The following is a 17,735-nucleotide window of genomic DNA, read 5'->3' on the forward strand; positions in this document are numbered from 1 at the left end:
TTTTTGTATAATCAAACGTTGTAATTACCCTGTGCATTCAGATTATGAGTTCTATACAAACATGTATCTCTGGGGCAAGCATAAATTGTAGAGATAATAAGAATAAGCTGCAAGGCAGTATGTACTTTGCAGATAGTTCATACTTTGCAGTTTACTTTTCCAACATCAGATTGTTGGGGTAACTAAGCTGTTTTGTTAGATCCATGTTTCTCTGAAGCCACACTTCCTTAAAAACTGGCCTTAAAGTTAAGAACTTAGTGCAGTGAAAGGCATGCAGGGGTCTGCCACAGGAAGGCAGGACTTTMCCCCTGCAGAGGTGGCAGGTAAAATAGCTACTTTTCCCTCTCTGCCTCTCCAGATTGCAGTTCCAGAATCCAGGAAAAATGATTGGATGATTCCTTGAATAGATTGTGTCATGTATCAGGTGTATAGACATTGTTGGTGTTCGAAGTGCTTTAGCAGTGGAACTTGTAGAGGTTCTTCTGCTGTTAACTGTATTTTTGTGTATGTTGTTCCAGGAGCCAATTGAATTTTCTCGTTGTATTGGCCTTAGATAACAGTGATTTAAAGGGACCTTTTAGACTGGGTTCTCTGAAGTGCCCTTCTTTTGGAGCGTATGGTACTGAAATGTCTTGCTTGAAGCATATCTAGCCTCTTTTTGCAATGGTCTTATGAACGGCAGCAGTGTGTGGAATGAAAGCATTAAACTGACATTTCTAGAAAATGAACATAACGTGTGCCATACTTTGGGAATATTTGTTGGCCTCTCTCAAGGTTTAATAAGTTGTGACAGTTAATTCACTGTATTCCAGTAGTCCTTGCAAGCTGTTCATTTCAAAAATAAAACAATAAATTCCAGGAATCAAAGTTTCCAAGCAACCAAACCCAGCAAACAAAACTATTGTACATGATATTTTCATCTTTGTTGCCTGGGAATCCTGTCGCTGCTCCACGCCTTGCTCCAAACACTTGCTAGAAGCACAAAATGGTTCTCGCAGCTCTTGCTGTTTAGGAAAGATCAAGTCATAGACACATTGATCAGAGAGTTACAACTCCTGAGTGGCCGAGGTAGCCATGAGTAGTCGAGAGGTGGTCATTCTGAGCGTGGGAGGTGTGAGATTTGTAACCCGGGCGTCTACCTTGCAGCAGTTTCCTGAGTCCAGACTGGCACGGATGTTGAATGATGAGGACCGTGAATTTAAACTGGTGAGTGGAGAGTTTTTTGTAGACAGAGACGGAGCTTTGTTTAGTTACATCTTGGACTTCTTGAGAACTCTCCAGGTCTCCTTACYGACTGATTTCACAGATTATCAGAGACTGCAGAGAGAAGCAGAATTCTATGGACTCTGCCACTTGGCTGACCTCCTGAACCAGGAACATTTGCTGAAGCCGAGGCTGGAGATCTTGGAAGTGTGTTTTTCTCTTCAAGAAATGCAGGCCTTTTTCAGGATCTTTTGTTCCTGCAGTACCACCATTGAGTCACTAGCTGAGCAKATCATTGTGTTTACAGGGCAACAGTCAGGACAGGGCTGGAACAGCCCTTTTCCTTCTCAGACACCGCTCATTCCGCTTCCTTTGGAAAGACCTTCTCATCACGACATGTTTTTTCAGTGTGGTACTGAGTATTCTGCTGGTGACCAGTTTGTGGCCAGGTACTGTACCTAGTGTGACTTCTCATTATAGAGATCTCTTTGTGACTTCCAGTTCATGAAGTGTGCCCTATGTGCTAGCAGAGCTCGTTTCAAAGAAATTAAAAGCAAATAAATGTTTCCTTTTTTCTGCTAGTTTAATGTTATAATTTTCTAGTTCTGAAACACACAGCTTAATTTCTGTTACACTGATTTGCCTTTCAGCTTTCTAAAATACTATTCTTGATGTTTGTTTATGAGCTGTCTTGGGTCTTTTTCCCTCTGCCTTTTCCTCACTCACTTTAGAATTTCACAGTGTCACCTTCTAGAAAACATGAAAAGCACAGTAAAATGAAGCAAAGAAAACAAAGTAAAAGAGTGAAATATGGGGTGGGGGGAAGCCTAAAATCTCCACTAGCTCATGGTCCAAAAGGCTTTCGTATGCAAAACAGGCAACAGAGAATGGCTAAGCAGTGTTAAATACATCAGTGAAACTAAGGCAGCATTTCAGGAACTGGAAAGCTTTTGTAGAGTTTTTTATTACGGGGAGGGAGAAGAGACAGATTATGAACTATATGCTTCACAATGGGTTTTCTTTGAATTCAGAGCCAGGTTCTGGGCTTTTTTTTTTAAGATAACAGTATATCAGTAATTTTTGTGATGGCAGTATTGTATTCAAATGACAGCTTAGGTTTTTTAAACAGTCTTTTGCTGGATATCTCTATTTTATGGAGACATGTTCTTACTGTATAAGAAAATGTTAACCTAATTTGTCTTCTATGGCTGTTAGAATATATGGATTTTTATGGAAACTTCATTGAAATATTTCCGATAGGGTTATTCTATATGAATATATGGACCAACACAGCAGTCTTGATTATTTAAAAAATAAAGTTTATCTTTCTTCCAGCTTTCTTYGGCTAAGCAAGTAAAGTAAAAACTACTTTACATTTGTGAAGCAATATATATTTGTGTGCCAAACCTTAACTTTGTAACATACTACTAATTTTAATGGACTAACAATTGGTTGAGTAGGTTATGGCAACTTAAGGAGTGGGGAAAATATTTCCGGTTTTTTAATTTATTTTTTCAGACGTGATAAAAATTCTGCAGATCAATAGAGCTTRTCTTTAGTAATGAAACAAGTCAAATTTGATTTTTGCCTTGCTGAATTTCTATCTCCTCAATCTTTGTGATGACATGGACTTTTTTGTGCTTTCCATGGATGTTTGGTGTACTTGCCTGTGAACTGTGGAACAGTTTCACCCCTGTGAGTTTATATATTTTGTAATAGCATTTTTAACTGACTTCTGCTCCTTAGAATGTCTGGATAGATTCTTACACTGTACTTTATATCAAGTGAAATCATTTGAGGCCATGTGAAAGTAATTTTCATATTTGTTACCACAAGACCTGGTGTACAAGGTAACTTTGCAATAAATGTCACTGTTTATAGAGAGAGATCCTGTGTGTTGGAAAGTGATGCTCTTGGGGTGCATGTGACTTCGTTGTCCATCATTTATTCTAACCTGAAAAACTGTTGCAGCATTGCAGAGGCTGCTGCTCCCTTCTCCTCCATTTGAGATGACATGGGGATTGTCACAGCTATTTCTTAAGTAAGTTTCATGGCGGGGGAGAGTGTGAAAGAGAAGTGCTTCTTCCCCACCATGTAACTGGATGAACTGGGAATTATTCTTAATGAAGGAAAGAGTTTAGTTGTCCTTAAAGGAGGGAAAAAATATCCAGAGCCTTGGTTGCTGTAAACACAGTGCAGCTGTGCTGACCTACACTGTCAAGTAGTAGTTAAACCATGTTTGTAACTGCTTTTTTTCTTCTGATTTTAGGTATGTTTCCATAAAACCTGATAATAGAAAGCTGATTAATGGTACTAATGTGCTAGGCTTGCTGCTTGACACTTTACTCAGAGATGGATTTCGCCTTATAAGCACCAGGACAGTCGCCAGTGAAGAGAAGGTTGAATGCTACAGTTTTGAGAGGATGAAGAGGGCAGCTGGCATTACCATCATGGTGAACCAAACCCCAGGGACATCTGGGGTAGCACAGGCAAAGAGAAGCCAAGTGCAGAAAGGGAAATGAAGGCTTTTTCTTTCATCTTTTGAAGGTGGAAAAGGGATGTGTCAGCACTAGTGGCCWTTTTTTTTTTTAATTGGCTTGTTTGAAACTGCAACTATTGAGGGAAGTAACAAACTCATTCTCTTTCAAGTATTTGGGGATGGGGGAAAGTTGCTTTCCTGCCTCTTACCATTCCACCCTCTTTCACTCTAAATAAAGGTACTCCAGATTCAATACTGGGTTTGTGGACCAGATTTCAGCATTTCCAAGGGTTGTTTTTATTTTTCTCCGTGGCTAAAATTTACTTAAGGACTCATAAAGCTTCAGCAATTCCTTCTAGAAAATTGTTTTTACATTCTGTGCTAATCTGTAAGTAGATTTTAAAAACATGGTAATACATGAAGAAATAGCATCTTGATGCAACTGTCATCCCAACATTTTGGAGAAGTGGCTGGAAGAGGAATGCAAACCCCAATAATTGATTAGTGCTTCTACTTCTCACTGACTCTCTTGCAGTTGGCTGAGAACAATATAAGGGGAACAACCCGAGCTGTACTGCTGTATGGCTTTGTGAAAGCCATTGCTGAGGTGTGTGAAATAATGTCTCTTGCAGAACACACCTCTGTCCTCTCCTCCCACTCCAGTGTCATTAAGTTGCTCTGGTTCTGAGAATTAAATGATAAAGGTCTTTGTGAACCAAAGGTCAGTTAATTTTTAGAGCTTTAACCATAAAAGGATGAAAATGTGATAAACAGTCCTTCAGATGAAAGAGTTTGTACAGTTTTAAATAAAATGTTACAAAGGATTTTTTTTGGTGCCTATTAAGTACAATACAGTTGGAAGGTTTGGCATAAGCGTCTTTAAAAGCCTTGGGAATATTAGCCATCTGTAAAGATGCTGAAATTCGCTCAGGTACTGAGAGAGGTAAATCAAAGAAACTGTAAATTAAGAATCTTTTGTCCTTCTTTCAAGGCAGGGAAAGAAGACAGCAATAACTTCAGGGATTCATTAGTTGCATCTCATTTTTGTTGATGATAAAACACCATCTTCCCAAGGCTACAAATAGCCCAGGAGAACTCCACTGAGCTTTCTTGGCTGACCAATTAAATCTGGCTTTTTATTCATTTTAAAATGTGAATGCATTACTTTATTTGCAGCACTTGATAATGAGGGTGGGCAGTGGGACTCATTTTTTTTATTTTTTACCCCAAGGAATTTCAATGAAATGGATCTTCCCAGACAGGTGGTGCCACTATTAACATCTCTTTTCTTTGGCTACTGCTCTGGGGCATTTCAGCTTGACCCAAGTTCAGAAGTTCAGCAGAAACAGTGAGGTCCTCTTTGCTTGTTCTAGAGCTGTCTGGGTTGAGAATAATGTGATTATGGGACCACATCTCCTAAGCTGCCTACATGTTATGTAATGTAATAGATGTTGAGGAATGTAAGAGTGAATGCTTTCATTTCAAATGGGATTTTTTTTTTTGTTAGTAATGTCATTATGTTCATATATGTCTTGAACTAAGATATTTCTTACAGTGAGAACCATCATTCACTGAACAACCTCCCCACAGATGGGTCTCCATCATTGCAAGTTTTGAAGAGGATACTAAATGAGGTCATGGAGGCTCCATTTTACATGAAAGGCTAGACCAGATGATCTCTCGAGTTCCCTTCCAGCCTGGCCTGTTCCATGATTCTGTGGAGACCTTCAGTAAAGGCCTGTGCCATGGTGGGCTTTGAGGTCAAACCACTGTTGGGTGTCAGAGCAGACAAGCTGTGTGGAATGACCATGCCCACAGGCTGCTGTGCTACAGAGACAACACTTTTTGTTTGGAAACAATAATGTTGATTATTGAGGGAGTCATTGACTGTGGATATTGTAGGTGGAGAGACTAGCCAATAATAATAAGAAGCGCAAGACAAAAAACTTTTTACAGGGAAAGTTAAAAAAATGGACTTGAGGCTGTATTTAGACATGCTCTAAATGATCACAAATAACTGTGATGGAAGCTGAGACTAGTTTCAGAACCCCTCATAGTAAGAGTTACACTGTTTCACCTACCACAAAAGTAGTGACTTTGTTTTCCTTACTGAAGCAGCCACTTGAAAAATTGATATTTGAGGGTGGGGTGTTTTTTTTGTTTGTTTGTTTTTAAATAAAGTGAAAGAAAAGATGAAATATTTCAATTGTTAAAGAGCCCGGAAGTTTTAACCCATGCCATCACACATGTTCCATGTCTYTGAAAAAATTAGTATTTCATACAACCATTTCAGTAACGATTTATGATAGGCTGGACACTTTCTGGTTCCCCTCATGGGTTAGTTCTTATTTAGCACTAGAATAATTCTATGAATGCAATATTTGGCTCTGGACAATATACCAGTGCAAGTTGCTCTCATGTGAAGAACCGTATGTGCTTTACCTCACCCTTGGGTAACAGTGTGCTGTAACTCTGGGCTTCTTCTGGAAGCAAAGCACATGACCGTCAAAAAGCTTGGGTTCCCAGGGTTCTTCTAGCATTTATTCTTACTTAGCTCTGAACTTAGAAGTATCACCTTCTGTCACTTTGTGTGCCTGCAGAGAACATGACTAGGCTCTTATACAATGCTTTCATTTTTTTTTTTTTTTTAAACTGGTAGTTCCTTAAATAAGTTTGAGAGCATTTGTGTGAACAACCTGATAGAAATGTGTTGAAAATGTCTGACTGATACCAGTAAGATAACCATGACTTTAATGGAAGATTAATTGAATTAATTGATTTAATTGAAGCTGGTTCTTCAAGGAAAGCACCTTCCTGGATTTCTCTAGACAGAAAAAGGAAGCAGTGATGGTAGAGCTACAGGTATTGTGTAGCTTCAAGCTACAACTAAATAGCAGTAATTATGGAGGAAAGGTAAAATTATGTTAATTTGCAGACAAATTATAAAACTAGCATCAATTTACTGAGAGCATCTTCAGCTGGCCTCCACCTTGAAAGATTATTTATGCTACTGTGAAGTGTTGATGAGCCAGGATGGCAATTTTTGTGTGCCGTCTTTGGACTGGTATGCAGTATAACCTGCAGGCACCTAGGCAGGAATGTACAAGTAGTGTCCAATGTTTTTACTGCACCTTCACTTCTGAAGCCTCAAACAAGCAGGGATACAGCAGAAAGCACAGTKCGTGGTGTATGCTCAGCAGAGTTGTTCACACAGAAGGGAACAGCTATGCAAGTGAATTTGGCTGATGGGAACTACAAGTGCTTTGTCAAAACCAGATTATGTACTAAACTGAGTACTTCCACCCAATCTTGGCAGGCAAGTTAACTCTGGTATCTCACAACACAATCTCTGCTAGACTAGCAGCGTGTTGTAGGTGACTTGGTCGTGCTTTTACATGCGACAGAACCAGAAGCTCTGATTCCTCACATCTAGCTCTATTTTTGAGGAAATGGGATTTTGAGTAATTTAGACTTTTATTTCCAGAGAAGTAATTTGTTATCCCTGACATAATCCACTTCCTCCAGTCATTGTGAGCTTTCTTAAGGGAATTCCTTTTTTCCTGGGAAGATGCAAAATTAGCTGGTTTCAGTAAACTTAACTCCTGTATTTGCTTTTTTGTTCTTCTCTGGATTCAGCAGAAATGTGTGAACTGTTCCACTGCCTGAGCTGTAGAAAGGGACTGCCACAGTGCAGGGGCAGCTGCTGCACTCACAGTGAGCTCTCTGTTGCTTTCTAACAGGCAAGCAGAGACAGAGCCCTAGAGGGAAGGGAAACGGAACATTGAGGTAACACTATCATCCTGTCCCAYACACAGGGACTGTAGTTTACATGGCAGGAGATCATCTAAAACCAGGTGACAGCTTGATGGATTTGCAAAAGGTGGATGATTCAGAAAGACAATGCCTGAATTGCTTTACACTTTCTCATCTTAATCATTTTTCCCTCCTTTATGGTTGGATTTCATTCTATATTTCTATATTCAAGACCATCAAGGACTTTGCCATTACAATCTTGTGGTGCCTGTTGGATATCCCAGCAGGATAGAGGTACCACATACTTTTTGCATTCCCCTGTTCTTGCACTGTGTTCACTTCCTTTTCTAGTGACTGGTTACATTTTTTGTGTTTTTAAGTAACTTTCTGCCTGCTTCTTAACATACTGGGAAGTCTCTCTTGTGTCATTCTTATCCCTTTTGGGGAAATGTCATTTATTTACCACCTGAATTATTCAGTAACCTACTGATACCAGGAAGGAGAGTCTACTGTGAAATACCTTCTTGTTCTTTGGGTATTRATTTCAATATGACAGTTCAGGAGGGTTTTTGTTTCTTTGGGAAATGCAGTCACTGCATCCTAATAGGTTCTGCATTCAGCTCTCACATGATTGTATAATTGACTAAGAATATATGTCTAAATAAAGCTCTTGAAATTGTATGACTAAGATACTATTTAGACTAAGACTGATCTCTTTGCACTGGCCTCAGTACTAGGCAGTTTCCCCGTTTACTAAATAATTCTGAACCTTTTTTCACTTATGTGAATTATTGAATTTCATGAAAGTAGTAGAAGAGTCCTTCCTATGATTCTGTATATGAAAAATTAATAGCCATAGGGCAAAACAATGATACTGGAATGACTACATCCTGCCCAGAGGTAGTATCTTCAGTTAACTTTGGAGAAGCTTTTTTGCTCAGTGAGCTCTTCTCAGTTTCTACCTATTTTGATTGGTTTCCAGTGTTCAAAAATTGTTCCTTTAATCTAACCTAGGCAAGGCTGATGTGCTTTTGTCAGGCTCTGGAGTGGGTAAGTCTCAGGTATATCCCACACAACCTGGGTGATACTTCGTTTTGATCCACAGCTAAATTCAGTACCAGAGAACCACCAAAGTGGATCAAAAGTCCTGTTTGAGTTCACAATGAAGCATTCATAACTCCAAATACTTTTAAAAAAAAAAAAAAAAGAAAAATTTGTTCCCAGATTGCTGGAAAGTGTTACTAAATATTCATTGAGAAACAAGCTGGGAGTTATCCAAGAGGAGGGAGGCTCATTCCCTCTTATTCCTKCCCTCTGATTTGTACTGAACCATTGCCAGGCTTTTACTTTACAAGGCTTATTTTTATCGATTTTCAACAATAAACAGTGGGAGTATCTTCAATAAAAGATTTACAGTGCATCATGAGGAAATACAACTCCCTACCAAATATTRTATTGATCTTTTCCCAAATGCTACTGAAACAGCATATAAAACCTCAAATGAAGTCCAGTGATGGAGAACTTCCTCTTTCTAATGACAGATGCATATGACTGTTATGTCTTCAGAAGACAATAAAAGGAAAGGGAGTGACTCTGCTTCTTTTGACCATATCTTCAACAGCCCAGTTAAATCTGTCAACTCAATGTAATCCACATAAATAATGAATTTGGGAACCAAGGGAACTGCTAGTGTGTCTGAAGACTCCCATTCTTTGAAGCCGCCTCTCCTGCTGCAGTCAGGCCATAATTAGTCACAGAAGGCCTTGTTGTAACTAGTAAATGGATGGACCAACAATTATTTGAATAATCTGGTTCTGGCTGGAGATATGCCTGGAGCCCTGAATATTCTCAAATGGGTGGGTGAGATGTAAATCACTAGTCATCATATAAAATACAAATAAATCTGACTTCTATTAAAAAAAAAAAAAAAAGTCAGCTTTCCAGACCATCATGTAGTTTCTGCTGAAATAACCCCCAGAAGTGTGATCTGATGTGTCAATTTTTCCAAGAATTCTTCCTCCATTTCTACTCTGTTTTCATTCTAATGGAATGGTTCAATAATTGGAATCTTCTTTCTTTTCAGAAGGATGATGAATGTAGCCCTAAAGGTTGGAAACAGTAATGTGTACAAGTCTGCTGTAGAAAATTAAATAAGGGCTTTGCTTTCTAAGCAAGTTACTGTTACAGCAGTCAGCTGAGTGCTTTCTGAAAATGTGAAGAATAAAACATTGCAACATAGTTCCATCCTGATTCTCCTCCATTGCTAAAAGGCAATAGATTGGAAACAAGTCTGGGGTTTCACTAGTACTTTGGAGTCAGCAACTGAGTTTTCTTTGAATTTCAAAGGCATTTTGTAGCTTTCATTGAGGAGCTTCTGAAAAGGCTAGTCTATGGATTTTGTTTGTTCCCCAGTGATATCTAAACTGAGTAATAAAATAATCCCTGACATACTGGTTTATTTACAATGTTGTATTCAACAAYGAACAGAAGACATACTGATCCTTCTATCCTTTGATCTTTGTGTTTTTATTATGTCTTCAGCCCCTTCCTCAGCCTGGTATTGGTGGAAAAAAGGAAGGGGCTACGTGGTAATGGCAGGCAGAGATCCACAGAAGGTTGCAAACTAACTTCTTTCCCATTACAGAGAGGAAGTTAAGGAATAAAACTAGTCATGGAGTCAAGAAGTCATGGCCTTTGTGGGACCAAAGAAACACAACTTACCGTATTGAGGAGAGGACAGTTAACAGAAATGGCCAGAGTTAAATTTAAATGCCACTGGATAAAAAGCAGATCTCACAGGGATGAACAAATRGATGGGTAACAGCTGCTAAACAAAACTGGAAATGATATAGAATAACCTGGACAGGAGACTTAAATGTTCATGAAACTATAGGGATGTTAGATTTTTTTCCAACGTGTTAGGTTAATGCATCTGTAGAATATCTTCCAGTGACAGTTTGCATACCTGAAGAAGAAAATTTCTCTCTAGGAGATAATTTCTGCCTCTGTGCACTGAAGTGAAACATTGCAGGATGCAGACATCAGATGGATTAGTCATGTTGATAGCTCACATCTGGTAACAAAGCTGAGCTTTCGGAGGTCAAATAGACAAACTTGAATACCAGAATATCAGCACTGTTTTGGTAGTGCTGGGGTGATAATCCTCCTGGATATTTACTGGCTATGTCCTGTTGGTGTTTTTTGTTTCAATGTCTGCTGCAGTATGGTGAGCACTAACCCTATCAGTAAATTCCTAATTTGTCATAAACTAGAAATGTATCTCCTGGAACAAACCGATTTACCTTTTGTTTTCTCCATTTGCAAATCTATCCTTAAGCCACATAATAYTCCTTTGCTATCTATAGTTGTTTGAAACATTATCTTCTGAAGATGGCTCAGTAAACTGTGCAACCCCAGAACACATTAATAGCTTAAATATAGTTGATAATGTAAATGAAAAATTGTATCTGCATGGCCCGATATAGCAGAATGTTAGYCAGCCATCATTGCTTAGGCTAAAACTGCCTTCTGCTCTTACTGTATAAGTTTTCTTTGACAACTAAAGTGTGATAGTGCATCCTGACTTCACTGGTGTCCATATGCAGTTCTGAAATCTCTAAAAATACATGTTGTAAAAATGATGGGCAAATGATCATCTCTTTGCAAGACTCATCTTTCAGAGACTCCCTGCAGAACCTGGCTGGAAAATGCACTAGCAGGCACAGGACACTTGAGTGACTCCCCCGTTGACTACAGTTTGGCCTCATAAGCTGTGCTGTAGCAGCATCTTGTGCTAAGGTATTGAAAATCTGACTCATAGAATCACAGAATGGTTTAGGTTGGAAGGCACCTGAAAGATCATCCGGTTCCAACCCTCCCACCATGGGCAGGGACACTTTCCAGTACACCAGGTTGCTTCAAGCCCCATCTAACCTGTTCTTGAACAATTCTAGGGATAGGGCTTCCACAGCTTTTCTGGGCAACCTGTGCCAGTGCCTCATCACCCCCTGACCCATGCTCTCAATGAGTTTCTGAGGTAGGCTGTGAGATTGAATAGAAAAGCTGAACAGTATGTCAAGTCATAGAAGACTAATGGAACATGAGACTGCTATGGTTTGGATCATCTCTGTTCCATGGAGGGATCCATGCTGACTTCTTGTCTTACCCTCAGGATCATGATAAAGCCATGAGTGAAGGATGTAAAGACAGTTCTTAGATCACTTACTGAGTGTTCAGGACATGCATGCATATGTGGGATTTTGTTCTTCTGGAATAGGCAGTGACAAGCACGCAGGTCTTCTACTGGAGGCAATGACTCCTGCTAGGAAGACCACACAATTCCTTCAGGCAGGGTGGGTAACAGTGTGGAAATAACTGTTTCGAAAGCTCAGAGCTCTCAGGGCATTCTGACTTGGTAGTGAAAAGCTGCTGGTGAAAACATTTCTCTGTATCTGATCTTTTAGCTGTACATATTTACATCTCTTGAGATGTGGGACAGCCAAAATGAATACTGTATTGGAATTGTCATTATCACCTTTCCCCTTTTTAAGATAAAAAGGGGATCTCTTTTGCATAGGTGCTCTCATAAAACACCTTGTGACCAAAAGGAGTCGATGAGTGACTAAAATAATATACACAAATCTCTGTGACAGTTGGTTGGAATTAACACAATTATAAAATCACTTCAGTGTTTGAAAGGAAGAGGTAGAACTTTAAAAACATTCCAAATGTTCCAGAGCAATAGTCAAATATTGCCATGTGGATGAAAAAAGTAGGTGAACTGCTACACACAAGGAAGTTGTCCTTTTCAAAGTCTTGTGCTGCTTTGCTGGAGGGCATGTAGGTCTGCAGGGTTGGAAAGCCTATGCTCTTGTAATGCCTGTACTTGGCAACTGGTATTTACTTGTCTTGGGGTCTAAGAATAGTGTGTACAACATTGTCTGTATAAAGAGAATGCAAAGCATTGCATAGCTCCTTGTGCTTCTGAAAACCCATAAGGAAATACTCTTTTTGAAGATGTCTGTATCTGCAAATGTCGCTCCTGCCATAAATGCTCTCTACTAAACTATATCTAAATTCCTTTCTAGATGTGGCAATACTTACAATCTATTTGAGACCTTAATTTTCAGAAAGTAATTTTTGCTGCAGCAGAGATAAAATTTCAGCATCTTTTTGTTCTAGGTGTCAATATTTGCTTTCATTGGAGGTAGTTTTCAGAATCACTTATCTTGGGAAGGACCTGCGAGACCAAGTCCAACTTATAACCAACTGAACACCACTCTGTCAACTGGACCATGTCACCAAGCGCCACATCCAAAACTTCTCTTGAACACCTCCAGGGATGGTGACTCCACCACCTCCTTGAGTAGCCCATTCCAATATCTAATCACCCTTTCTGAGAAATTCCTTCTAATGTCCAACCTAAACCTCCCCTGATACAACCTGAGGCCATTTCCTCTCCTCCTGTTGCTTGTTACCTGGAACAAAAAAAAAAGCTCTCTGCAATTACCTGAAAGAATGTTGTAGGAATGTGGGTGTTGGTCTTTTCTCCCAGATAACAAGTGACAAGTTGAGAGGAGATGGCCTCAAATAGTGCTAGCACATGTTTAGGTCAGATAGTAGGAAAACTTTCTTCACTGAAAGGGTGGTTAGGCATTGGAATAGACTGCCCAGGGAGGTTGTGGAATCACCATCTCTAGAAATGTTCAAAAGACATGAGGGTGTGGCACTTGGGGATATGGTTTAGTGGTGAACATGGTGGTGCTGGGTTAATGGTTGGACTCGAGATCTTGGAGATCTTGTCCAGCCTTAACACTTCTGAATTTGTGAGATAATGAAAAATGCAGGAMGTTCCCAACTCTATAAGCTGCCCTAGTATGGACCACACCTACCTCCCTACTGGCGTAGGATGTACAGCCAAACAGAACTGTACAGAAGAATAAAAAATGATCTCTCAGTCCCAGCAGAGTAGGGAATGTTTGAATCAATACTGAAGGCCAGACACCCACTGAAGTTGATGAGGGGTGATTCTGTGCCTGATTTGACAGTGAAGAGCTGGATTTCTCTGATGAAGTTTAAGGACTCAGAGGTGATTCAGCCTTACCATAATTAATTTAGGTGTCACATTGTTAGTGATAATTTCTCCAGAATTATGGCTGCCAAGCAATCAAAGAACTGTATATCACGTATCGTGAAAATTCCAGCTCTGTATCATTGCACTGTCTGGTGTTCCCTGGGGATATGTAGGATAAAATCAGGATGTTTTGCAAATGTTCTGTTCCTTGTCTCCATCTAATCAAGGTCTAGGCATGTTAGGAGACTTGCTGACAGCCTAGGACAAGAAGTTAGAAAAGCAAAAKAGCTCTGGTCTTTGTCAAGTGTTTCTGCTCAGGCAAACTAGAACCAGAGGCCAGGTGCCTGTGTCACTTGTGACATCTTACAGCAAGATGTTGTGCTTGCTCAGCCTTGTTAGAAGATTCATGCGATGCTCATCAAGTCAAGTGAAGTCTTTAATGACACCACTACATTACACAGCGAGTGTCTGAATGCTAGGGAGGTCGTGCTCATTCATGGGGTGTGCACAGACATGGAATTCTTCCTAGGCCAAAGCAATTTCTCCAACCAATGGGAAAAACTGCAAACCCAACAAACTAGAAATGCTAGTTTCTTACCAAAACCACATCTTAACAATTATTTAAGTGTTAATATAAGCAACTAAGAAAGTAAGAAAAGACTAATGAAGATTAGTGAAAAATAAAATTACTACCATCATTGTCTAATGAAAAGTTCTTTGTAGCCACTGGTAGTCTGAACAATGAGGGGATGGGATTAACACTGCTCTGCACCAAAAAAAAAAGCAGTTATTGCTTTCACAGGTGCTGCTGAACAATGTTTTGCCATTCAAGAGTACCAGATTCACAGGTATCAATGGCTGCATGCAGCACTCGTCTATCAATGCACAACACATCCACAGAAGAGTTACAAATATTCTTAAAGAGATTAGAATTCATGAGGTTTTTTTTTTGTTTTGTTTATGTAATATCAAGAGGCAGATGAAAGAAAATGTCAAAGCTAAAGAAGCTTGATATACATAATTTGGTTTTAACATAGAGGGTGACAGAGAAGGATGCCTCTGTCTCAAGGATGCGCCTTATGGGGATTCGCAGTTTCCCCAGGCCTAAGTGTTTCAAAAGAAGAGCCTATTAAAAGCCTGAGAAACTCAAACACTATAAATGAACAGGACCAGGTGCTGTTTTTAAAAGAATCCTGCAGTAAATAAGAAAAAAACTGGAGAAACAGTTAGGATTCTGTCAATTACCATTAAAAGTGTCCACTGCTCTGGACAGTTATTCACAGCTAAAGGGAAAAACCTGCCATTTTAGAGGAAACTGAGATACATTCATAGCAGTAGGCAGCCATTTTTGTCAGGCTACTTATTTTATTGCCTGAATAAGCATAAAATGATGGGATCACAATACAACAGTTCTGCAAGTTATCTGTATGTTCTAAGTGGCTAGAATTGCTTAAACAAACTAAAAATTAAAGATACTCCAAGACCCATGACAAAGGTCTGAAGTTCAATCCTAATTTAGAAACGAAGTGACCACTCCTCAGAAAAGGAATATTCAAACTTTTCTCAACAGGATAAGCTATTTGAATCTTCTACAACCTAGAACATGCTCTTACCTATGCTGTTAATTTATGAGGAGGATTGTAAATGCTTTTGTAAAAAAAAAACAAAAAAAAACCCCTGGAATCCAAAGACACAAAAAAAACTTCTCCAAACACAGAAAGCAGAAAGCAGTTTGAGGGTAGACTGCAGGAGGGAAGAGGTGAATCCCATTGCTGAATGGTTGCTGAACAGCAATGAAGTTCTTTAATGCTGCTCCCCACTTTCCATTTTCAGCARATTAAGGAGCCTAAAGCAGTTTAAAGCCACCTTTAGTGGTGCTCTCTTAGCAATAGAACCCAGAGCTCTGGCATACTAGAGGACAGTGATGCRATTCACAAATACTTCATTATCTCAGTGTTCATCTACTGGAAACATAAGGTATTCCTTTAGTGTGCTTTAATGGGTACTTAAATTTATTGTATGCTCACTTTACCATTACTTCAGGAAATATCTTAGGAAAAGAATATGTAACATGCACAGTGAGTCCAATAAAAGCAAATTCTGCTACCCTTTGAAATCCTACCTGCAGCTTGCTTTCATCTGCTAACAGCAATAGTTATCATTGCCAACAACCTTTGAATAAAATGGTTTTGTGATTTCTTTTTTGCACATATCCTTGATTTAACAAGAGAGATTTGGACCATCTGTGGGTAACTTCCACCAGGTATTTTTTTTCAGAAGCAGGAGATGTGAACTTCAATCTCCTCAGGCTTCTGAAACCCAGGTTTTCTGTTTTGTGAAAAAGTCCCCTGGCCTTGAGATTGTTTCAGCCAGTTTCTTAAAATTCTTCTGAGGGATTTTAGCAAGTCATGACAACTTTAAACCAACTCTTTGTTCTATCCACATCTTTCCCATTCCTCTTTTCAATCACAGCAGGTGCTCTTACCCTCTTGTTTCTGCCAGTTGTTCCAAAATACCTGATCATAACTGATTTTTTTCCATGTTCTGAGGGTAAGAAAAAGTCCTTAAGCATTCTGGTTTTCTTGGCATAGTACTAGTCTTCTGTGCTGTAGTAGAAAACTCATTCTCACATCAGTTGCTCTAGCACTGCTGCAGCTATGGATTTTCAGCCACAAATTCAATTCCTTAAATAAAGATAAGCTATCATAACCTTGGCCATACCTGATGCAGAAAGTGATAACTTCTGTATTTTTTATCTCATAGCAGATGATCCTTTTCCTCTGAGTCAGAGTTCTTTCTGGAATCCTTGCATCACCCAKTACTACATGTCATACAGTACCTACAACCTTCCATCGCTACACAGATATACTGTGACCATTACAAGAGATATTTTAGCTTCTCTTTACAAACACTTTGGAGAGAAAAATTGCCAACATGCTTAATAAGTGTCCTGCAGTTGTCAGCATGAGACATTTATTTCTTTTGAATAACTACTTCCTTAGATTCTCAACACATGGGAAAACATGAACTACAAGTATGGAGCTAGTTGCATCGGTAGCAACTTAAAACATATACAAAGAACATCCTAAAGCGAAGCAAATGTGATTAAAAAAACCCCAAGCCCCTTGGCAAAACGGTACCTAGTTAAATAGCAGAAGCTCTCACAGATGTGCCTGCAAGAGTCTCAGTCATTAAGTAAGGTTGTACCTGGCTAGTTCATTGCCAGCTTACAAACTTTTAGGTTTTAAAACCCTGCATTCTTGATAGAACTTTATTAAAATACTTGCATTAGTCAGGCTGTAAATGTGATAGTGAAATATGCTGAAGTTTTATCACAAGGACAAAGTACTGCTCTACATTTTCACTACAGCTATTTAAAAATAATCTTGTACAAAGGCATTAAGAAACTGTGTGCAGATACGCTATTTAACCAAGCTTTAACATTTCTTATACACAAGAAATAACACTTGATTCAAAGTTAGTCTTTACAAGCACACACTGTTTTTTTCTCCCTCCTCTTTCTCTATTTGTGATATGGGATTGAAAAATATAGCTTGCTGAGTGTAATGAAGAGCTCAATTCAAGCACGAGTCCTTTCTAGAACTCCACAACAGTACAACCAACAGGGGGCTGTCTGGCTACGYGATGTTATCAAATCTGCAGTGAAATCCTTTTTCTGACTGTATCATCTACCATTCATGCACTTTTTAAAACTGGTTGTAGCATCAGTCATTTAACAGATTCCATACCTCCAAAACATTGGAGTTCTTGAGCATCTTTGTCTCATACTACTGGAAATCTCGTATTTTTGAGTTGGAAGTTCCATCATAGATTGATAATATAGCATTAATATACTTTTTGATGTGCCTGAAAGTAACAGATATTGCTTGTTGGAAAAGAAACCTTCACATTGTCTTGATGACAGGAAAGATATGGTATAGCTGCTTCCATATGGTAAGAACCTATACCTAAATGCACATTTTTGTGCTGTTTTCATATGTTGATACCAATCTTCTGTACAAAAGAGATAGACCAAGATGTTTTTTGAGCCTTTGATACTGATTTAAAGAGCAGATAGGCAAAGTCTGTCTGTAGTACTCTCAAGAAAGGAGGAATAAGGCCCTGGGCATTCCTTACAGTGATCTAAGCAATGAAAATGAACTTTTAAACTGGAGKGCAAATCTCAGGAGTAGAGGGTACTTTTCTTGGTACCAGCACTGTTGCTTA

The 17,735-nt window shown here is 39.1% G+C and overlaps 1 protein-coding gene across 1 annotated transcript; it reads left to right on the forward strand.

The window, feature by feature from the left end:
- Positions 1 to 2: 2 nt before the first annotated feature.
- On the forward strand, positions 3 to 3,935 carry KCNRG (potassium channel regulator). Its single transcript, XM_057367386.1, has 2 exons — positions 3 to 1,652; positions 3,473 to 3,935. The coding sequence occupies exons 1-2, from the start codon at positions 1,075 to 1,077 to the stop codon at positions 3,723 to 3,725; spliced, it is 831 nt and encodes a 276-aa protein (XP_057223369.1). The 5' UTR covers positions 3 to 1,074; the 3' UTR covers positions 3,726 to 3,935.
- The last annotated feature ends 13,800 nt before the right edge of the window (positions 3,936 to 17,735 follow it).

The sequence above is a fragment of the Malurus melanocephalus genome, unplaced genomic scaffold (genome assembly GCF_030028575.1).
Source record: "Malurus melanocephalus ecotype Western Australia unplaced genomic scaffold, MMel_1.1 scaffold_78, whole genome shotgun sequence".
Classification (NCBI taxonomy): domain Eukaryota; kingdom Metazoa; phylum Chordata; class Aves; order Passeriformes; family Maluridae; genus Malurus; species Malurus melanocephalus.